Source organism: Larus michahellis, chromosome 3 (genome assembly GCF_964199755.1).
Source record: "Larus michahellis chromosome 3, bLarMic1.1, whole genome shotgun sequence".
Taxonomy (NCBI): Eukaryota; Metazoa; Chordata; class Aves; order Charadriiformes; family Laridae; genus Larus; species Larus michahellis.
In genome coordinates this window covers 95,456,837-95,480,531 of record NC_133898.1, presented here as the reverse complement: position 1 = coordinate 95,480,531, position 23,695 = coordinate 95,456,837, and the positions used below count along the sequence as shown (strand labels likewise).

The 23,695-nt window shown below is 38.9% G+C and overlaps 1 protein-coding gene across 6 annotated transcripts in view; it reads right to left on the bottom strand.

Annotated features, from left to right (window-relative positions):
- Window positions 1–23,695, bottom strand: part of PHIP (PHIP subunit of CUL4-Ring ligase complex) — a 113,445-nt gene that overhangs the window by 80,795 nt on the left and 8,955 nt on the right. For 5 of the 6 annotated variants that reach the window (XR_012586317.1, XM_074581325.1, XM_074581326.1 and 2 more), the window contains exons 5-9: window positions 21,795–21,945; window positions 21,597–21,695; window positions 12,455–12,615; window positions 695–916; window positions 9–109 (exon numbers count right to left, since the gene is read on the bottom strand). Coding sequence is in view for 4 of the 6 variants with exons in the window: in XM_074581325.1 (XP_074437426.1) it covers window positions 9–109; window positions 695–916; window positions 12,455–12,615; window positions 21,597–21,695; window positions 21,795–21,945 (734 nt within the window). In the remaining 2 variants the exon portion in view is untranslated. Of the gene's footprint in view, window positions 1–8; window positions 110–694; window positions 917–12,454; window positions 12,616–21,596; window positions 21,696–21,794; window positions 21,946–23,695 lie in introns of those variants that run through there. The other variant, XM_074581329.1, reaches the window with a different exon arrangement.

Below are 23,695 nucleotides of genomic sequence, written 5' to 3'. Positions count from 1 at the left end.
CAACTAACTTTATTTTAAGGGTGCCAGCATCCCACAGCCAAAAGCATATTGTTCCATCTGCCCCGGTTGAAGATAAGTATCTCTTTGAGCCACTGCACAGTGGAGAGAACTGGGGGAAGGGGGGGAAGAAAAAAGAGAAGGTCTCCTGTTAATCTGTTCCAGATGTGCTAAGGAGTTCCTCAAGTCATTGACTTCTTACCAAAAAGAAATAACCAAGTATAAGGAAAATAAATTGCAATGAACACCAAAATAACACGATGCTGCTCAGAGTCACTCTCTTCCCTCAGAACAGCCCCTTCAGGGTTACTTGCCAAAGCACTCTGGGTTCTCCCTCCCCACAACCCAAGATGTGCAACAGCATGCAACTCCAAACAGAAACCAAAGTATTCAGCAGTGACTGCAGTTCTTAATGTACCTGTGCTCAGAATCACCACCCGCAAAGGAATACTTTGAAACAGAACTGCCCACATGCATCATGCAATTTTTCTGAACAAGGGTTATGCCTGGCATTTTTCATGGGTCAGGCATTTTGACAATAAACACGTGTTATTTCACAGTGTGTACCATTCCTTCTCGCTTCACAGCTTAGTTGCCAGGCACACATTTTTATTATACAGAACATTCTTGGGTGGTTCCTTTTTCAGTCAAATGATGCATTTTATTGCTCAGGTGAGTTTGCAAAGCAAAAACCTACCTGCAATGATGTTATAGATGCACTGTGACCCTGCAGAACTGCTAAGGGTGCACAAGTCCGAAGGCACCAAACTCTGATCATTTTATCACAGCTTCCAGCAGCTATCATGGTGTTTTCATAGTTCACTGCCATATCAGATATTTCAGCTGCATGCCCTCTCAGGGTAGCCAACAACCTTCCATCATCTGTTGCCCAGATTTTTACAAGGCAATCATCTGATCCCTAGAAGTAAGGTAGAAATCATTTCAACCATATACCATTAGCTGTTTTGATGTTACAGTTAACTAACACAATGAACTGATAAACAGAATTAGTGGCATACATGGATAAATATTCCCCCCCATGTTTTCAATAGTTTCCCACACCGCATTCAAAACACAAGATTACATTAATTCTCAACAGTATATACAAAGCATGATGCATTTATAATACAGATCACAAATCCTACAGCAAGTTGGAGTCATGTTCTTCAGTAAGACACTTCTTCCAAAACCCCACCACAAACTGAAGAAGCTGTTGCAATACGTTAAAACGAAAATTTACATTAATCACTAAGTGAACTATGAATTGGTACTATGTTTGTCATTTAGTGTTATACTCACTTATGTTCCTAATCTTCCTAGTTTGATTGTCATGCCCTACCACCGTTTGTAGTACACTTACCACAGTAACAGCAAGGTAAAGAGCCTGTATGAACAGCTATTCCATTATTAAGTTGAAGTACTATAAATCTGCTTTGATATTTACACCAACAAACACTGTGTCCTGGTTTGAGGTAAAACCGAACCAATTTTCTGATTTGTAATTTTACTTTTTAGCTGGGCCTCTTCTAACTGACTGAAGTCTGAAATTAACAGCATATTGTTCAGAAACTGTTCTCTCTCAGAGTGATAAGACCTGATTATACCAAGGAACGGTACACACAGAAGCTCTTGCTTAGACTTATTGCTTTAACAACCAAGGTCAGCTAACTTCGCTGCTTGCCCCGTTAGAGGGTCAGAAGCGGAGAAGCATAGAGAGGTCCCACCTGCAGGGAGGAGCAGATGGGACAGGTCACCCAAAACTGACCAACAGGGTATTCCATCCCATCTGCCCCATGTTCAGTATAAAAGCTGAGGGATCAAAGGGGCAAGGCTGCTCTGGCTCGCTCTTTCTTCAACGGCCAACAACTGAGGAGAACCCTGTCTGTTCGTCTGCTTTTGATCTCGATCAAAGGGGCATTCCTGACTCTAGTTCCGGAATTCAGCTCCTGTCCGTCGCTGACTCCAGTCTGGGACTTTCCCTGTGTCTGCTGGTGACGCGATCATCACCCTGGGAGCTGGATATGGTTTTGTATATATTGTATACATTTATTTTTTTTTAGTTTTTATTATTCTATTATTATTTACTATTTTCTTATTAATTATTATTTTCATTAAAGTAGTTTAGTTCTTTTTTCTAAACTCGTAAATCTCCTTATCTCTTCCTCTCCTCTCTGAGGAGAGAGGGAGGGGAGGGCCATCTGTCATTCTGATCGGCCAATCCTGCCAAAACCACGACAACTGAAACGACCACTCTTTCTCAACAAACTTCAGAGGCTTAATCTTCCTAGTCATACTTAACTCACATTTTGCTGGTGTTCCCACACCACTGTAACGGCTGCTTGTCTGTACACAACGAATTCACAGCCCTAGCAAAAATTTCAACCTAGCTCTTCATTTTTCATTGTATTCCTGCACTTCCCTGAAAGTCTTAGTATCTTTGCACCTTGCTTAACACAATGACATGTGAACACTGCACGGAGACACTGACAGAGGAGATTTGCCGTAAACATTTCATTTATTTGCTCAGGTTCAGAAGCAATACAAAGTAGGGTGTTGGGTTTTTAATGTCTGGAGCACTGGCCTGCTACTGGGCAGACACAGGCACCGCAGCAAGTTACAATGTGACACCATCACTACAAAATTTCACCTGAGTTTTTCCATCTGCTTACAGTGCCTCTGCACAAGCTTATCTAGTATTTATTCTTTAAAGAAGCCAGGGCTATACTGTTGTCCACCTTTTATAAAAAAGTTATCCAAAGTACAGGGACCAACAGACAGATTTTTAAAGGACTGGTAAGCATTCGGTGAATGTAAGCATCTAATGACCAAAAGTCTCAAAAAATATTCAGAGGCTACTTATACTATTTACAACATTACAGCTTCTATAAACAGCTAAGTGACATATATTTTCTTTTTTTTTAGTACACTTGTTAGTCTACACCCACATAACTATAGAAATCACACACCACCGGGGCTCATTCCGCTACTGTTCTGGGCAGCCCGATCCCACAGCACCAATACCCAGCTTGGGAAATTCTCAAGGACACAGCCCCTGCGCACAAAGTAGAGCTACCCCAGCAGAGAGCCAGGCAAACGCTCCGGGAAAAGCATTCAAAGAAGGAACCCAGATACATCCTGCAGTTATTGGAATACATACAAGGATTTGGAAAGCTTCCCCCTCCCCGCCTCCATTTTTTGATAAATACTGACTAGCCTGTTTACATTACTTTAATGCTGATGAACAGACAATTTATTTCCCCAATATTTTTTGTCGTTACTATAAAAAAAAAAATTCATTTGTCTACCTGAAAAGGTAGCTACATTTTACTCATTCTATTAGTTCAGATTCAAAACTACTATCTGGGAGAAGGAGAGGAACTGCATACCTGCGGTTACCTAACAATTATACACCCATTCTCATTTGTAGCAAAACCCTGCAAACAGGCAACTTTCTCAAGCTTACTTTTTGTTTAGTGAACAAGAAGGTGTTTCTGGCTCACAGGCAGTTATCCACAGCAGTTTCTCTCTTCCTGTATTATTTATATCAATTCAGACAAGACACATCTCTCTTCACACAATGAGATATAACTATAGCCCCAGTTTTTGAAACAGTAAAAAGAAATCTGATAGTTTTTAGGTACATTGAGAGGACACATTTTTCTACAGATCACAAATACAGGTTGCTTCTCTACAGAGGTCTTTATCTCTAGCATCAGCAAAAAGGCTACTTTCAAGCATTAATGATCCAGCAGAATGTTTTGCAGGGGACTCCAGACATGCAAAACCAAGATAATTTAAAACTTCACTGTGTATTTGATTTCTGGAGTGCTTTGGTAGGTATTTTTGATTTACCAGCTGCCTTGCTTCTACTTTTCCTCAAGTGGACATGAGTTTTCTTTCTTCCCAACCCTTCAACAGGTGCACCCACGAATGCAGAGATATCGGCAAAACAAGTTCTCCCATACCTCTGGCCCTAGTTATTTTTGGCATAAACTTCTGAGCCTCCAATTAAAGTTGTCAAACAAATTCTGTGTCACTGCATACTCATTTTAAACAAGTACTTCTATTAAGAGAAGGTCCCTCTTCCCTCAAACAGAAGTATGATTTTAAATTTCAGAGTTCTCTTTGGTCCTCCAAGGACACTGCGGCTGAGCAATCAGCATTACAGAAGAGTACCACTCTGAACGTTTAATCCCAACACTCAACCAAGGACTGCTCCCTTGTGCAGTCTTGGTTAGTTACTGCAAGCAACAGCCAGTTTCTACTTCTAAAAACTTTGTCATAAGAGGGAGTGTTGCAGGGACATGTCTATTTGACAAAGGAGATAATAAGGGAAGCTTGTTAATAATTACATTTTCTGTCTCTTGGGTAAGGAGAGACTATACTATTTCTACTTATGCATAAAACTTCCATGCTGAGATTCTGTGGCACATTTGCCTTATCTGACTGCTGGACTGCTACAGTGCCAGCCCAGGGAAAACAACCGGAGTCTGTAGAATTGAGCAGCAATGGACAGACAGAATCAGAGAACCACTGAGATGGGAAAGGACCTCTGAAGATCACCTAGTCCAAGCGCCCTGCTCAAGCAGGGTCACTTAGAGCAGGTCACCCAGGATGACACACCAGCCATTCCTCTTTTGTTATTTTCTGCATGCGTACTGAAGGTACCCTCTGTCCAATCACCCAGATCCTGCAAGAAAACATTAAAAAGTACTGGCCTCAGCACCAAACCCTGTGGTACACCCGTAGTGACTGGCCTCCAGCTGGACTCCATGCTGTTAATCACAACCCTTCAACCCTGGCAGTTGAGGCCATTTTCAATCTCACTGACTTATCTAGTAAGTCAGTAAGGATGCCATGGGAGTCAGTGTTGAAAGCCTCACCTACAGTCAGGAAAAGTAACAACCACTACTGCTCCTCATCCAACTTAGTCATTTCATTGTATAAGGTTATCAAGTTGGACAGGAATGATCTCCCCTTCATAGATCTATGCTGATCACCTTCTTACTGTTAATACATTTGGAAATGGTTTTCAGGAGGATTTGCTCCATCACCTTCTTCTCAGGCAATTAAGATGAAGACAAATGGTCTGTAGTTCCATGGAACAACCTTCTTGCCCTTCTCGAAAGCAGGAGTGACATTTGCTTTCTTCCAATCCTCAAGAACCTCTCCTGCTCATCATGGCCTTTCAAAGATAATCAAGAATGGCCTCACAGTGTCATTGGCCAGTGCCAATGCCATTTTTCAGTGTCTCCCATCAGGTCCCATGGACCTGTGTACGGCCGGTTCATTTAGCCACCTAGCTCAGTGCTCCTCCACCAAGGGGAAGTCTTCCTTGCTCCAGACTTTCCCTCTGGTCTCAAGGACTTTGGACCCCTTAAGACAAGTCTTGCCACTAAAGAAGACAGTCAAGTATCTTGGTTTTTTCTGTGTCCTCCATCACCAGGTCTCCTGCTCCATTCATCATCAGGACCACATTTTCTATAGCCTTCCCTTTGCTGCTGATATACTTAAGAAGCTATTCTTGTTGCTCTTCATGTCCCTTGCCAGATTCAACTCCAGGCTGTCTTTAGCTTTCCTAACCCCATCGCTGAACTCTCAGGGACCAACTCTGTGTTATTTCTCCCAAGTCATCTGTCCCTGCTTCCACCTCATGCATGCTTCCTTTTTGTGTTTGAGTTTTGTCAGAAACTCCTTGCTCATCCATGCAGGCCTTCTGCCACCTTTGCTTGCCCTCCTGCACACCAGGATGGACCGTTATTCAGTCTGTAAGAGATGATCCTTAAAAACCAGCCAGCTCTCCTGGACCCTTCCTCTCTCCCCCAGACCATATTTCATGGGATTCTTCCAGGCAGGCCCCCAGACAGGTCAAAGTCCGCTCCTCTGTAGTCCTGGGTTGTGATCCTGCTTTTTGCCTTGTTTCTTCCTCACAGGATCCCGAACTCCATCACCTCATGGTCACTGCAGCCAAGACTGCGCCTGACCCCCCTGACCTTCACATCCACAAACAGTTCTTCACTGTTTGTAACTATCAGATCCAGCAGAATGTCTTTTATTGTCAGCTCCCCAATGACTTGTGCCAGGGAGCCGTCAGTGCACTACTGCAGAAGCCTCCTGGATTGCTTGCGTGCTGTTGTGTTCCCCCTCTAGCATATACCAGAGTGGTTCCAGTCCACCAAGAGGACCAGATGAGGCTTCTTCCAGTTGCCTGAAGATCTCCTCTACTTATTTCCAATGAGGCACCCAGTAGCAGACACACACCTCAATGTCACACATGTTGGTCTGCCTTTTAACCCACCCATGAGCTCTCAGCTGGCTCATCACCTGCCCCCAGGCAGAGCTCCATGCACTTATTCACACTGTTCTCTCACATCAAGGGCAACTTCCGCTCCTTTCCATCCTGGCCCACTCCTCCTGAAGAGCCTGTATCCATCCACAGCAGCGGCCCAGTCCGGTGAGCTACCCAACCCCAGCCCACCTCTTTGGTCCCAATGCAATAGTGTTGTAGCCCTGCAACAACACACAGAATTACAATTCCTCCTGCTTTTCTCCATAGTGCGCGTATTAGTGTACAGGCACTTCAGATGGACACCTAGTCAGGCTGATTTCTTAAAGCATGAAAGCTTTCCCCAAAATCCACCTCTTGATCTATGTGCATACCCTTGATGTGGGGCCCCTTCAACCCTTTTTGTTGTTTTCAGGGTTTCTCCTGCCTACATCACTCCACATTCTTTGCTTACCCACCTCGTCTACCACTTGCTCACATGATTGTGGTTTTTCTCCTGTCCATATCTTTCCTGCTGTAACACTCTCCTCACCAGACTAGCCACCCTGTTGAGGCAGATACTTTTGCCCCGTAATTGCCTCTTATTTTCCTCTTTACATCCCTCAGGATCTGTAACAAAAAACTTCCGCTCCTCTGCACGCTTTCAGCACCTTCACAAGTTAAAAATTACCAAAGCCCTCGATAAAGTTGTTCTAACAGGAAGTTACTCTGTTAATGCAGTTATAACAGGATCCAAAGAAAAAAATGTACTCCATAGACAAAACTGCACAATAATGAAACCACTCCTTTGCTTTTACACTAGAAGTTCTATACCTCAAGCATGCTAGAGCACCTTACTAACAGACATAGTTTTCCAAAACTTTGGACAATGACACAACTCTTTTCTGAGCATTAATCTTCAATTTTTTCCCCCGATATCCTTAGGGCGTTATCTTAAAAAACAAAAAAACCACAAAAACAAAACACCCCCCCCCAAAACCCCAGAGCAGTCTAGCAGCAAGTACAACACAAAGACTGTAATTTTTCTTAATTTCATCTAAGCTAGGACTTTGGTAGTAATTTTAACCACAACAGAGCAACATAAGCGTAAATGAATCCAATTATTTGGTGTGAACCTCAAAAGTCCTTTTGAATTACCTCAGAACTTCTTCAAATTGTATCCTCACAAACTGTAACAAGTGTTTGCAGTCTTTGCTCTTTGCCCCATCATGTTAAGACTGTATGAATATGAAGATCAAGTGCTCAATACTCTACCTTCTGTTATTTCTATTTTTCTCCCAAAATCTTTACCAAACACTTGAAATGACCGCTTCCTTCTACATCACTGACTTCTTTTTTTCTTTTTGATTCAGACCCATTGAACTAAGACTCAATAAATGAACCTACTATGCACCTTATTCTATCTTTATTGCTACATTTAGCTCAGCTCAAATACCTGTATGAAAAGAACGTAAACCACCATCAGGAATAGCTTTTAATTAATAGATAAAACTTGGGACCCCCTAGTAAAATGCTCACCTACCCAGAACTTCTACAAGAAGAAAGAAGATTCAAGGACCTCTTAAATTTCCAGTTATTTAACTGCATTTAAATGTAGTTGTTAGCATTTAATGCTATTGAAAAGGCTCCAAATCTCACTCATATTGAATACCTTGAGAGACACACACAGTGTTATTTGTTAAGAAAAAAAAAGAGCTGAACTTATTAGCTCAGTCACAGAATGTTTTTGCAATCCAGGCTAATTTCAGTTATAGCTTGATTTGTTCACTTCTAATAAGTTGCTGAGACACTAAAAAGAAGGGAAAAGAAAGAGGAAAAAAGTTGGTAAACAAGCTCAGTAATGCACACCTCCGAACCAATTCCAATGAACAACTTAACACTGGTTTACACCAGAACTAGCAAACTTGCTGTTTAGGGCTTTATAAGCAGAGTTTAGAGGTAAAAAGGGTCCCTTTTTTTCTCTCTAAACTCTGCTTATAAAACTCTAAGCAGATCCAGTTTTAATCCCTTTGCTTCATTACAACAAACATACAAGCACGCTAAAAAGCACTCAGATTTGGTGTTTTTTTCCCATGCTACTCAATAGGTTTCCATAACTGTCCCTGTCTTTCTAGATTCAAATTTGCACTTCTGTATCTAAAGCTTCAAAAAGTTGCAAACTCTATACCTACTTGATGCCACAATTACCTGCAAAATAGTATCAGCTCATTCTGTTTTACTGATATCATGGTGAGAGACTTGAGAGCATGAAGAAACTTGTACGGAAGTGGAGTCACCACCAAGAAAACCCAAGAAGTGAAGGAGACAAAAAGGGCGTGCGTGCATACCTGTGTGTGTAAAACCGATGCTGACAAATAATAGCCTCACTGCTCAAGAGAGACCTGAAATTCGAGGAAGGGAATAGGGAACCCAAAACTTCCAGAACACTATAGCGGGGGGAGAAATCACTCACATGCGGATTAATCTCTTTCTCAAAGCAGTACATGTGTGAGAACAGAACCAAGCCATTAAAATTAATTGCATTATAGTCTAGAAATCTCAAACCACTGGTCCCATTTTTCTTGGAACTGCATAAATTAATGAAAAAAAATACTCTGTCTACCAAACTATACACATTACATAAACATGCTTCTGCAATTCTCACATTGTACAGATCAATAATATGAATAAGCTACTGACTTTACTGTAAGCTTACAACCTGCAGTCATTTTACAGGATAAACAGTTTGTTCAAAACACAGCAAAAAAAAAAAAAAGAAAAAGAAATCAATGAACTAAACTCTGCATTACGAGACTCCTGAAATGCTGCTTGCAGAATGTAACTGATGGAGAGCAACCTGCACATAGACAACTTAAAGATTGACTGTTAGCAAATCTAAACAAGAAAAAAGGAAAAGAAAAAAAGAAAAAAAAAAAAGGAAGAGGAAAAAAAGACTTGGTAAAATTGTAAGTTCTGTAGCATTTTGGCAAGATAACAGTATTAAGAGTTCAAATACATTCATGGGATTCTGCCTGACCTGAATGGGACAATTCACAACTCTCAATATACAGTTGCAGTTGTGCTAGCAAGGGTGCTTACACCACAGCTCATGTTTCCAACCTTATGCCTACAACTGCTACAAATTATGTGCCTATTAAAAAGCATTTGTCAAAAGTGAATCCTAGAACAAGCTCAGCACCAAGTGAGAACTGATGACAGCACTGCCAAGGTATGGAGTAAAAGTGGTTCACTTTCCTACCGTTACAGAGACTTGTGGGCTGAAATGAAACTGCCAAGAAACGTACAAATTAATCTTGGGTTGGAAACCTTACACAGACTATTACACAACACTGTCTATTATTCCCTAGAAAGAGTAATCTCAGAGAAGACAGGAAGATAAAGGTTGGGAAAAAGAGATGGCCATTGTTCTTTGCAGTCAGAAAGTTAAGTGGCACAGGAACCAGAGAAGACAATGCTTGTTTCTATTACCCTGCATGGGTTCTGCAAGTCACACTTTTCAAGACATACAGAATACACAGTCTCAGAAATAATTAGGTTTTCTTCACTGATAGCTGATAGGTCTTTTAGCTGTGTCTTTCCAAGTAAACATGCCTTACTTGTAGTTAATTAAAAAAAACCCCAAAACTAAATTACCAAGACACCACAGTTTGTATATTAAGAATATTTTAGTATATTCAAAAAAAGGTAAGAGATTTCTTCAGAAATCTCCTGTGAAATCTGTAAAAGATTATAAACAGAAACAGTCATTGCATGACCTACTAGCTAGTAGGAAAACTGCATAATGTCCTGTTTTCACTGCCTTTAGGCAAACTAAGAGCATCTTCTTCCTAGCAAAGATAACATCTCCCAGAAGAGTATGACTCAAAAATGTGCTGAGATCACTTTCTTTTCCTTTTAATTTGAAGCAAAACATAAACAGAACTTGAATTTAGAGGCTTTCAATCCTTCAGAGGTCAGGAGGAAAAGGAAACAGTTATGATGCATCTTCTAGAACCAATTATAAATCTAAAACAACCTCTTATCTAGCTAATGCCACACTGAATGCTGGAGGTTGTAGAGCAAGAGTAATTCCCTATTGATGCATGCAAATTTACATGCTGGCAACAGACGTGTCTGGAATGAAGTCTGGCTTACTTTTGATTATAAATTCCTATTTCTACTTAGTACACTAGAGGCTGAAGAAACTGTAGTGGCCTAGAATGAAAAGAATTGGCACCATTCCATTATACAGACACAATTACAACACGACAGTTCATGAACGTTTATCCACGGAGTACATCACGCCAGCTACAGCAACTTGGACTCTACTGCAGTGTGGAATACAACCCATTCGTTTTCCATCTGCCAACAACCACTTAAAAATTCTACACAAAAAACCACTGGATTTACCTGCAAACACTGAGGTAAGAAGGTCTTTCCCAGGTGAAAATCCACCAGTGACAACCAATTTCTATGGACATTTTATGTAACACTAGATTGAAGTAACCATGATCTAAACTAGGACCTTTTCCAAGCAATCATAGCAGGACACCAGCGTATCAGTCAGCAAAGGACTGCCAGCAAAGCTCTGGGGTTGCAGAAGCAATATTGCTTCCCCCATTTTATTTCAGGTTCTTCTACTTTTTTTTTGGAAACAAATTACTGTTACAGTCAAGAGAATTCCCTCCCTTTAACCACTTTTAGTCAGACTACAAAAAGCAAGGGAATGTGCAAGAAGGAATGGTAACTGCAGATGCACCCAAGAGGAAGTACCTCTGGAAGAAGGAAGGTTTTAGGAACATGGGAAAAGGTTTAGGAAAATGGAGAATTAGAAGACCTTAGCAAGGAGTTTTACATACTTCATCTAGTAAGCACAAACAGAAGTTTTTATTTAAATGTCAACAGGAAGAGCATAGGTGATTTTTATACTTGGTACACATAAAATCTCTAATCCATTCTGCCATGTCATATATAAAACAAAACCACAACAGAGCGGGCTTTTCCTGACAGGTTAATCACACGTAAATTACGGGACATAAGATTTAATGCCTGTGACTGTTGAGGGACTTAGCTTGCTGATGAAAGCTAAAGAAATAAGTAAAAGTCTCTGCTATGCCTGAAGTAACAAGCAAACAAATAAACAGAAGTCTGTTCAAAACACTAAGTGTCCCATCCCTGCAACCATACATCCCTCTACGCAACAAAGAAAAACACACGTGGGCGAGAGGGTGAATTATATTTACAACCACCTTGAAAGAATTTTAGAAGTTATGACTGTAATATATAAAGTAGGAGAACTGCCATGAGGTTAGAAAGCACGCAATCAAGCTCCTAGATCCACAGAGGTATCAATTACATCCAGTGTTTCTGGGAAGGCAATACATGTAGCCAAAGTGTCCCAGACTGGCATGAGGTGTGTATTTACGAGATCTTTGGCTCTACTGAAATTGACTACTTACCAAGAAATCCAGATTACACTGACACCTGTTTGGTTTTTATAATTCCCATTCCTTGAGAAACTTGTAATTTCAGTACTGATTTCAGACATCAGTCCAATATTATTTTTTTTAAACAACAACAAAAAAGAAATAGCTAAAAATACTAAAAACACTGGTACAAAAAAAAACCAAACCAAAACACAGTTCCTGGCATCTCATAAAGACAATTCCTTGTGAACCAACATTTGTTACAACACACCATGTGAATTTTCAGCTCTCATTACCATCAGCGTGCTGTACCAAAGTGTATCACCAGACGATTAAACTTAATAGCCATTCTTTAAATTTAACAAAAGTTACAGTTAAGAGTCAAAATAATCTTTATTTCCATATTGATTGTCTTCTCTGACCTTCTAATCAAATTCTGTGGTGGTGATCCATTCTTTTGCTTATGCTTTTGCATAAGAATCTACAAAGAGTAGTTCCACCAAAAATAACCTGAGTTTTCTGACTGAACTACACACATCAGTAATTATCATCACATCTAGTCTTAAGACATGTATGCCAAAACTATTTTAACACACAAACCAGCATGGTTATTAAAAAGCATATATGAGAGTAACAGTAGTAAAGCATTCATCTGTTCTTGATACACAGCATCAGTACATATAGATTTTGGAAACCAATTAGGTGACATGCTACCTGTACTTAAAAAAAACACCTGTATCTACAAAAATAAAGATTTTGTACTTACAGTAAATATTCGCCTGCCAGTCCGATCAAAAGTTACACAGTATACAGAAGATAAATGTCCTAAAATTCGTTTGTGCATCTTCATATGTTGATAGACTGCAGTTGGAACAAGGCGTTCAAGTCTGTATTTTCCATTTAGTTTTCTTGAAAACAGGGTATCCACTGCCAAATGGGGAAAGACAAAAGAAGAGACAGCATTTATACTGGGTTCATAAACTACAGTACTTCTTCAGGGTGGAAAGTTTATTTCAACACTGGACCACCTGCCATAGCTTACTACAGTAATTCTCTCATTTTGCCATAGTTAGGGAAAATACGTACAAAAGCAGCCTCTGATACAGACATGCAAAAAAGTAACAAACTGCAAGGCAGAGCGTAAAAATGCAGTACAACTTTCAACTTTAAGTGCTGAAACCTATGCTTCTGATTTTATAATCTAGTGTTAGAAATTTAGGACTGAGGCAGCTTCTGCAGAGGAGAATACTACTTCAAATTTAACAAACATAAGAGCTTCCATACAGCTATTAACTGAAGATCAGCAAACATTCAAACCTTCTCCAAGGCCACCTGTTTTTTGAGGTCTACACAATCAAATGTTGCAAGACAATCAGTTTATTTTTAAAAATATTGCTACCCACTACAGCTGAACAAACAAAAAAACACCAAAGAAAATATCAACGTATCAATTCACCAAAACCTTACAGAAAATTCTGATTTTGACTAACAGAACCTTATTCAAAGAGTTTGGGATTTTTTTCAAGTTTAAAAGCTAAGAAGGTCCAGGAGCAGGAAATCTTCAAAATGGAAATCTTCAATAGAGAGCTTCAGTAACGAAAATAAAGCTCAGTGATACTAATTTTAAACTGCTACTCATGCAATGATAAAGCAACAGAGTATAATGCTTTTATGAATGGATACATAGACATTAATCAAGCAGTTCCCCATATCATCATTAGATCGATGAATAGCAATGGCATTAGATTTTATATTCTACAGAATTGTGATAAAGCAGGTAACATATTCAGATCTCTGATTTCCGAATACATGAAAAGTAAAAACATAAACACCCAACAACATCCACAGCACTACGCACACATGAAAAATGAGATCTACCAGTGCCAAGAGAGGTAGCCAATACTTTCATTACGCCCCTAGTTAGCCATTCTTTGTAAGTGACCAAGGCTACGTCTGTACAAGCGAACTGATCAGGACCAGGGCAGGGGGTCCGGGCACAGAATCACGCTCACTCCACAGCATCAACCGTGGAACAGCTACAAACCTCTGGCATCGCTTGGGTTTGGCCCAGACCAACCAGACACTGGTTCATGAGTCAGCACAGGTCAAACTACATTAAATATGCAAACTGGATTGTAGCTCCTCTATAAGAAGTAGAAGCACTTAGTGGTATGGACAACTGCCAAGCCCACTGGCCTCAGGCCATAAGAACATCCCTGAAACACTTCAGTTGACTGCCTATGTAGCCCAAGGATTCAAGGAAGTTTTCCTAGTTCAAGATGCTTTGTAAAGGAGCAGGATCATTAGCTGTGGAGCAAGGCACTTTTAGTCAATGTGCCTTAAGGCTCTACTGTATCCTCTTCGCTCTCCCCTCATACAAGAAAAAGACGCAGTTGCATCTGCTTTATGACAAAGCTTCTCCTTGCCAACAGTCTACTTTAGAACAGCAGGAGGAAACCAAGATTAGTTCAGTCACAAGACAAATCTAGTTTTGGTTTCTGACAAATCATCCTACAGTTTAAAAAAAACAAACCCCAAACAGAAAAGTCACACCAAAAAAAAAAAACAAAAACAAAAAAACCCCAAACTCACACTAACTAACAGAATGAGGAAAGTCTTTGTCACAACAATAGAGAGAGCTTACACAATAATCTCAACCTACTCAGAAGTTACCTTTTGTTTGCTTTTAATGTAAAATGGAAAAGGTTGTTGGAAATCAGCTTCTAGCAACACCTTCAAATGAAACCATAGCTCATAAAAAGGGAAAAAAGCTTAACTAGAAGTTTAATCCGCAGAAATGCCTATCAATAAATTGAAAGTGTACGCAGTATCTTTAGGATAAAAGAACCAATGACTTCATATAAGCATGTAATCTGTAATATACATCTGAATTTATGAAAAGCCTTTTAAAGTACTTTTATTATGAACTTACATTCTATGGGAAGAAATTTTTTTACCAAGCACATACAATTTGGGGGGGGCATGCACATGACTGGGGGGGAAGAATCAATCTCCTGCAGGTTTGAACACCATCCATAAATATGTAATTTTTAAAAGACTTCCCAAACTGGTTTTTTCTTGTTTTAAACTAAATTCTCACACCCACCATTGTTCTTCAATATGGCCTTCCATTTAACTACATTTATATTTGCTCTCACTGAATTTTCCAAGTGATCCAGCTTGATTTCTCTAACTGACATATTCCCACTTTTTACTCCAAACACTGACAACTCCAGTGTGTCACCTGCACACTTTGTTAGCACAATAGCATTTGCTTTTTTCCTCCAGAGTACAGGTAAAAATTAAAAATAGCTGTCTCTCAAAAATAAATTCCTGCAGCAGATAATAAAATTGATTTTTCTGGTACAAGCCAGGGTGAGAAAGGCTACCAACTGTTAATAACAATAATGCCTTTGTGCTAATTACAGGCCTTTTGTTTTATAATGATTGTTACCCATATCTAGCATCAATGCGTGACAGGCTTTATGTGGTCTCTAATCTATTTTAGCTTGATTTTAACTGTTTTCGGAAAAAATTTTAGAAGCTTGCTGTGACAGCAAATCTAGTCTCTCTCTTGTTTTAGCCATATTAGCAGTTTTCTGTCTTTGCTTAAATTTTGCCTGGCCTCAAACAAACAAATGAGTCAGTATGCACAAGGGTGTTCATCACAGAGAGTGTGGTAAGGTATAAGCAGTTAAACAGCTGCAGTGGGAGCCAGAAACCATACATAATAAGGCATGGAAAGAGGATGAGACTTTATCACAGGAAGAGTTGAGCACTGGTTGGGCCTTACAGTGAAATCAACCAACATGAAGAGAAGTTAGAACGGTTGAAAGGAAGAAAGAAGAAAACAACAGAACAGAGTGCCTGCTCCTTGCTGGAAGAGCACTGTGAAGTGGACGCTGCACAGAAAGAACTCCCATCCAATGCCTGGCCAACTAAGGAAATCAAAATTAACTTAGCTTTACAAGCCCATCTACTAGTCTCACATTAGAACCTACTTTAAAAATAAATAAGATTTAAAACAAGCAAACAAACAAAAAGCAGATGTTACTACGTGGTTGCTGTGCAACACAGGATGACAATCCACCACTTATTTCAAAATGACATTTCAGTTTGAAAAAATCAGGATTCTTCATATTTACTAATGAAGCTAACTGATCAGCAGAAACGAAGGCCTGAGAAAGCCAGGAGTATTGTTGATGTTTTGAACATGTAAAAAACACTTTGCCACAAATGATTTAAGTTGCTATCAATTGTTTACCAACTGGTTCCAAATAAAATGAATTGGCTCCTAGTGTTTAGGTAACTGAGCTCATCTTCACACAATATGACCAACCACAAAGACTGAAATGGCCTGCTATCACAGAACCACAGGATGGTTGAGGTGGCAAGGAACCTCTAGAAACTGCCTAGTTCAACCCCACCGCTCAAGTAGGGTCAGCTACAGCAGGCTACTCAGGGCTGTGTCCAGTCAGGTTTTGAATATCTCCAAGGATGAAGACTTTGCAACCTCTCTGGGCAGCCTGTGCCAGAGCTTTGATCACCTCCACATCTTAAACATAAGATGTTTTCTAATGTTTAAACTGAACTTCCTCTATTTGTGTCCATTGCCTCTGTCCCATCAAGAGGCACCAATGAGAAGAGTCTGGCTCCTCCAAGGCCAACAGGTCATTGAATACTTCAGCTTCTCCAGGTCTTTTGTCATTAGGTCCCCTACCCAGTTCAGCAGCAAGCCCTACTGTTCCTCCTGATGCTGTTAGGCCTGTAAAAGCCCGTTTTGTGCTCCTTCATGTCCCTCACCAGATTTAATGCCTGAACTTCGACTATTGTTACTGCAGAATTACAAAATAGTTGAAGTTGGAAGGGACCTCTGGAAATCATCTAGTCTAATCCTCCTTTGAAAACAGGGTCAAATACAACAAGTTGCACAGGACCTTTTACTAAAGTATGAAAAAAAGAAAAAAACAAAGTGGGGTAGGGTGAGAAACATAGGAAACAAAGGCTCTAACCTTAAGCTCTAAAGGTGAGTTTAAATTCCTTTTTTGTAAAGCCGTCTCGGGAACCTACACCGTGAATGGAGAGTTAGGCTCTTAAACCAACTTAGTAAAATAGAACTTTGTTTTTTAAAGTCTCACTTCTGCTGTTATAATTCATTGCTGCCAACAACCTTAATCTGAAAGCCACACATCTCAAAGACCGAAGATCACATTATGTGTTTGGCTTCCCTTTGAAAAATTTAATATCAAACATACATGTAAAGCTGATGAAGGTAAAATGGTAAGAGCTGTCAGATTATAGCAGGTTTACAGCAGGTTTTCTCACACTCAAAAGGCATGCAACAGGCACCAACTTGAATGCCTTCAAAGTTTTCGAATCTCTCTAACTCACTCCCCGCCCAAAATAGAACCAGCAGCTCAGAGAAAAACATCAATCAGTAAAAGGAAGATAAATTTGGGGATCTGAAAGATATGGCAGTATTAGCTATGCCGAATTCCCCCCACCCCCCTGCCTTGACTTTCTTACTTTAGTCTTATCAAAGTGACCAATTACATCACCTTATTTACATGGCCTTATCCTGGAATGTGAAATATACCTTTAAAGATGGCAGACAGTAATCTGCCTTATCCACTCGTCAGTGGTAAACCCAATTTAATTTTGTACCAAGTATAAGCTACATTTTAAAAAGCACACACAAAAATCATTATGACTTATGTTTCATTTTCTTCCTTTCTCGAGTTGTATTTAATCAATTAAAGTTCTGTTCCGAAGAACAGAACCCACCTTCGTTCCCTTTTCAGAAGGGGAAACCTGGCAGGACTCCTAAAGAATAAATTTCACTTACAACTTACTCATATTGAATCAAGTTTCATAACTTGAGAGGCTAGACATGCCTCTAATGAATACCAAGGCATTCAGAGTTGTTAAAAATAACAATAAAAAAAAGAGACTGATAGACTCCTCCCTTCACTCTCCAAGCCAGCAAGACTAAAGGTATCAAGCACTCACTTTGGGTTGTTTCCACGCGCCCTCCCCACCCCCAGCTCTCTTCTGTAAAGATGTCCAATATCAAAAAAGCAGCTTGAATTTACTTCTGTCTTCCCACCATTTTTCTGTTCAACTTCTAAACTCTATACAGCACTCCAGTTCTCCTGGCTTATAGATGATTGACAAACAAAGTGGTTAAGCTACCAATTTGATCAAGCCAGCACTTCCCTCTGGGCATTTCACGAAGGTAAAAGTACACTGCCACTGGAGCATTTCTGAAAATATAAAGTTAAAATACAGAAATTCTACATACATCTAAAAGTTTACATATAATATTTATTTGTTCAATGAAAGTAACTGTCAATCTGTACTAATTCAGAGAGGTTAAGTGGTGAGATATTTGAAAAAGCAGAATCCCACTTGCTTTCACTATGTATTTACTCAGTTTCTATTTTAACGAAAGTACTATAACGCTTCTATAGCTCATTTCTTCTTGCATAACAAGAAGTCATTTACTTAAGTATAATTCACTTTATACTTGAATAAACAGGTGTAACAACGTGTTACTTTTACACAGATTCCTTAACACAAGACTGTCTTTTCTTTTAGTTTTTTACTCTAATTAACAGAATAATGTAATGACACAAAGGACTCTTAGGTTAGATCTTAGGCCTAATGTATTTACTGTATTTCTAGAAACAGACATCTACACCACTTTCAGAACTTCACATTTTCATTACAGCCAAACCAGCAGCACCATTTAATAAAGAAACTGTGAGATAAGTGCAAAATGCCTCGGAACTTTTCTTGAAGCGGACTACTCAGCAAGACCATGTAATACTATTTTTGAAATGCAGATATACTTGTTGGTCAGGAAGAACATTCTTATTGTATGGGATGAGAAGCCAGACTCATTCAGGTCTTGACACCTGAGCGACCAGCTTCCCCAAGAGCTTTGAGCTCAAAGCTCTCAAAGCTTTATGCTTTGGTTTATGCTTTTTCAGCCGTTCCTGAAAATTACGGAAAAAGAATTCTTTTTCTGTTTCAGGATCCAAGATGGGACCTTTAACTAAACAAATTAGCATATCACATAGCTATTTTTGCTCTTAATTAAGCACTTCAGCAACTTTCTATAAGATACATTGCACAAGTGATAGCAACTGGACAAAGATTATTCCATATTCAAGTTTTGTTTATTATGTTATACAGATATTCTATAGTTTTATGGAGAAGTACGTATTTATACAGATGCATTTTAACCGCATATAAACAAGCTACCTACAAGGCAGCTGGCACGATGTACTCTAAAGAATATCCCATCAGCATCTTAATTGCATTGGTTCATCAGGCTAGGAAACGAATGAATATTTCTGTATGTCCAGTGAAATGCAAATTAAGTTTTCCTTAAGATAAAAAGACTTCAGTATCTTCTCTATTCCTCAACCATTAGTGTGTTCTCCACCTGAAATTCATACAGCCTGAAGAATAGATTCCAATTTTTTTTCTTGGGCAAATACATAAAATACAGCCTTCCCGGGGGAAAACTAAGAAGTTATTAAAGGAAACAGAACAAAATTTTCTATTTATTCAATTTATAAGCAAGTGTCATTCCAGTTCATGATTTCATTGAGAGTATCAGAATAGGATAGGATAAATCAAAAACAAATGCTTTCACGTGCAGCTCTGAACCAGACACCAAAAAAATCCAAATACACTTCACAGTTAAAAACATTCAGTTACCAGCACTTATCTCAATGTTTGGAAAAGGAAATTATTGGTCATGAGAAAAGGGATATGTTGAAATAACTGTAATTTTGCAAATATTCAGTGCTCTGCAAAAGGTTCAATAAAAATAACATTTATTTAGAAAGCCTTACTTGTTCTTCCCTAAAAAGAGTCTGAAAGTTATTTTTCTTAACATTTAATTCCACTACCACTGTAACTCTACAACTTTCTTTAAACTCCAGCTGCCATGGATTTCATACACTGATCTTTTTCCCTTTAAAAACTACATAGTTTTGGAGCAAGTAACAGTACAATGCAAAACAGTCCTCTTCCACTCTGATTTCTCCAACATGTTTTAAAATGTATTTCCAAGTAAAGGAAAAGGTAAGGCAACCACTGAAGAAATCTTAGCTATTAGAAGGTTCAGTCCTCCAGCCCCCTTGCAGAAATAGCTGCTCATCTAGTCCAACATTTTCCAAGTTTACAATCTTCAAGCCAATGCACAGCCACTCAAAAGCACAATTCTTCTGTTCAGCAACAAGCATTTTCTCCCCCACATCCAGAGCACAACACAGAAACAACTCTATACATGAGCACCAAAACAGAAGCTCAAAACAAAACCACACTGAGTGGATGCGGGTGCTACATGAGGGTTTAAGGGAACCACCTCTGGCCAACACACATACTAGCTGAGAAGGTACTGAAAACTTATCTCTAAACACCCTGCAAAACCATGTTCTCTTCCTATATTCCAAGCATCTACAGGAACACCATGAAAAGCATGAAACTTGTGCTTTAAAATGGATGAGCTATTATAACAACAAACACTTTGCCATCTGACCAAGTCAAAATTGGCTGTGCTCATTCTAAGAGGTTCTTAGCTGTGGCATGCTTCTGCTTCAGCTTTTAGAGGAGAACAATAATTCTCTGGGTAAAGTGTAATGCCATGCATTTTTGAGGATTTGATTTTGAGTTTCCTCAATGTTAGAAATAAGATGAATAGCCCAAATAAGGCGCTCTCAATTATTTCTAGATATATACACACACCTCTCCCAATTCATGGAAAACTTCCAGGCTATCAATAGCCTCTAAAAGGAGATTGAAAAATTGTAATGGCAAGTTAACACTTTAAAAATGCCTCTGTTCCAAAAAGCACCTGGCTATGTGTTTGTACTGTTACTCATTAGTTCCACCAATATATATTCAGTTGTCTTTTTCTTGCCAAGACAGAAACCTTTGTCTTTGCAGCAGCTGCACCTCATCAGGAACCAATCAATTGGATATTCTCTGCCCACTGTCAGCCAACACCACACATCTATCTGCAACTACCATTTTGGTATAATCCACACTGGCAATTTGGTCTTCGCTGTTCCCCCTTCCCTGGATATCGGCAGAGAAAGATGAAAAGACACAAGTGATTTTGCACATTTTCCTATCCATGACAAAAGAAAAAGGATGCTCCTTAAATAATCTCATGAAATATCATGCATCATGATTCTTCTAGCAATTAAAAAAGTATCTTCTTGTTGAAAGCTAACGAACATATTCTAGTGACCATATCAGAGTTTAAAAATATTAACTAGAAGAAAGAAAAAGAACACCCCTGACCTCCAGCTTCTCATTTCTTCAATGGTACAGACAGCACATGCACATTTCATGGTATAGCACAGTAAACTAAAGCACAGATACAAAATTACTGAATGGACCACAGCAGAAAGAGTAACTTCTACAAGACGCTCAAATCTTTCCAAAGAAAACCATTACCAGTCTATGTGACTTATTCTCCCCAACGATGGGTGCAGGCCATGCTGTCCTGGTTTTAAGTTTTTATATAGTATTAATTATTCATCTACTGACAGCTTTATTACCTCTTTAAGAATAAGAGTTTTATTTGTATGTATTCACTGTTGAAATATATTTTAGTCTATTTCATACTTCAAAGACAAAATTAGCTTCAGAACAGAGGTAGTGTATGAATTTACAATACCCATTTTTTTCCTGGTAAATTACATCTTAATAAAAATAAATTACATCTTAAAAAAAAAAATCTTAACAAAAACATACTAAAGGTAAGGTATACAGCACAAACAAGGACAAATACAAACAGAACTGCTACTTAGCTTTCATCATCACAATAATCAATCACCCTGGGAGTCAGGTGTCACAATGGCAATGCCAGAATAAAATTGACTTACCTATACTGGGTGGACTGCCATAATTTACAGGGGACTCTGGAGGCCTCCCACAATGTAGTGCAGCAAGAGCAGATCCCTTCCATACAACATGTTTGCAACCTGTTTTAAAAGAATTATACAAAAAATGTAGGTGAGCATTTTTTCATGTGAAAACACGGAAAAGGCATGAAATATCAAGAACTCTAAAAATTCTCATACTTTTGTTTGTACGAAGCAAAGACTGTCTGCCAGCTCCTAATAACGTCTGCACTCCAGGGACACTTTGGGGAATTTCTTGCTCTAGAAGCGGTCCAAGTCGATGGCATATTTGAAGCAAGTGATCAGGTGCCAAGTGCCTGTAGTATTTCACCTATTATATGAAAAAGCAAACAAAACATTTGATAAAGAACATAATATTTTTGAAGAATTACTGGTTTAATCTTCCCCCCCCCCCCAGATTGTTACACAAATTCATAAGAATATCATAGTATATTAAGGAGAAAAACCAATAATGACCTTTTAGTACAATAACTCATTCCAGCTGGTCCTAATTAATTCTTCTATTCAGCACATGCTACTTTGTACAGAGAACTGTTGGTATTTACTACTTTGACTTTAAAGCACAGTTGGTCACAAACTAATAAGCTCCTTTATAATCACAGCAAAAAATGTAAAATATATATTCAATATTATATTTAAATAGTGGTCTAGTCAATTTAAGCTACTCTCAAATAAAGATGAGACAAAGACCGTAAGAACAGCAACATTTACAGAATTCTTGGATACCACATAAGTAACATAGCTTTGTAGAAGACAACACAAAAATATTCTGCCTCAGCTCATCTAAGTTACAAGACCTTGTCAAAGCTCCACCACTGGGTTGTTTTTTTGTTTTTTTTTTTTTTACATCTAAAGCTTTTAAACAAAAATGTTGGCTTAGGTAATTCAACTTCAAAATTGGTATATGAGGTCCTCTATCAGGCTACGAACGTGACCAGTTTTTGTAACTGCTCATGGTTTTCAACCACACAGTACCAAAACAAGTTCCTATTACCAGCAATAGATCTTCTCACCAGTTGATTATGATGAACCAGTATTAATGACTGCCCAGACAAAACTGGTTCATTCTTTTGAACTACTATAATTCTAGATCAAAGACCATCTTACACAACAAGGGAAAAAAAAAGCTTCAAAATGTATGTGACAACAGTAAAATCCTGTTAACATAAAGCTTTTTAAGAAATAGCATTTTTAAAAGGCGTGAGCTATTGTCAGCTTAGAGTATAGCAAAGAAAATTTAAAATAATAAAGAGGGAGGATAGAAACTCAGTTTTCTTCAGTTGTTGTACAGGATTTGGCATGTAGTAGTTTTATCCTTCATACAGCCTGACAAAACTTCTTCAGTGCTTTACTTCACAGAATAAAAAAAAAAATAAAATAAAATAAAATAAAAAGAGTACTGCAGTAAAAGCTGGTGATGTTTTGTTATCTTCTGCAACTACAGACGGCTGTGACTGACATTTTAGGCAGAACGATGCTTCTGTATTACACCCAATTAACAGGAACATACCTCATTCTTCATCAAATGTGCTCCTATCTTGCTGACACACTGTAATCACTTCATGTATTTTAGCAGTTTGTTAACATAAGAAGTGCTGATGTCTGAAACCAAGGCTCTGGAAAAGCCTTGCTTACACCAGGAATTCCCATCACAACAACACAACCTTCTAGTGAAGGAGGAAATTTCCTCTTTTCTCTTCTGCTCCTGTCGTGGTTTAACCCTGGCAGGCAGCTCACCTCCCCACTGCTGCTCGCTCTCTCCCCCCACGGTGGGATGGAGGAGAAAATCATAAAAGAGCAAAAACTTATGGGTTTGAAGTAATGACAGTTTAGTAGGTAAAGCAAGAGCTGCACAGCAAGCAAAGCAAAATAAGGAATTCATTCACTACTTCCCATTGGCAGGCAAACGTTTAGCTGTTTCCGGGAAAGAGGGGCTTTCCTTCTGTGAATTGTATTACATTTGTAGAATGCCTCGCAAGCTGTCTGAACTTGACTGCCTAAAAGTTAAATAACTTACTAGATTCACACAAGTTAAAAAAATACTTTTCTTTAGAGAATAT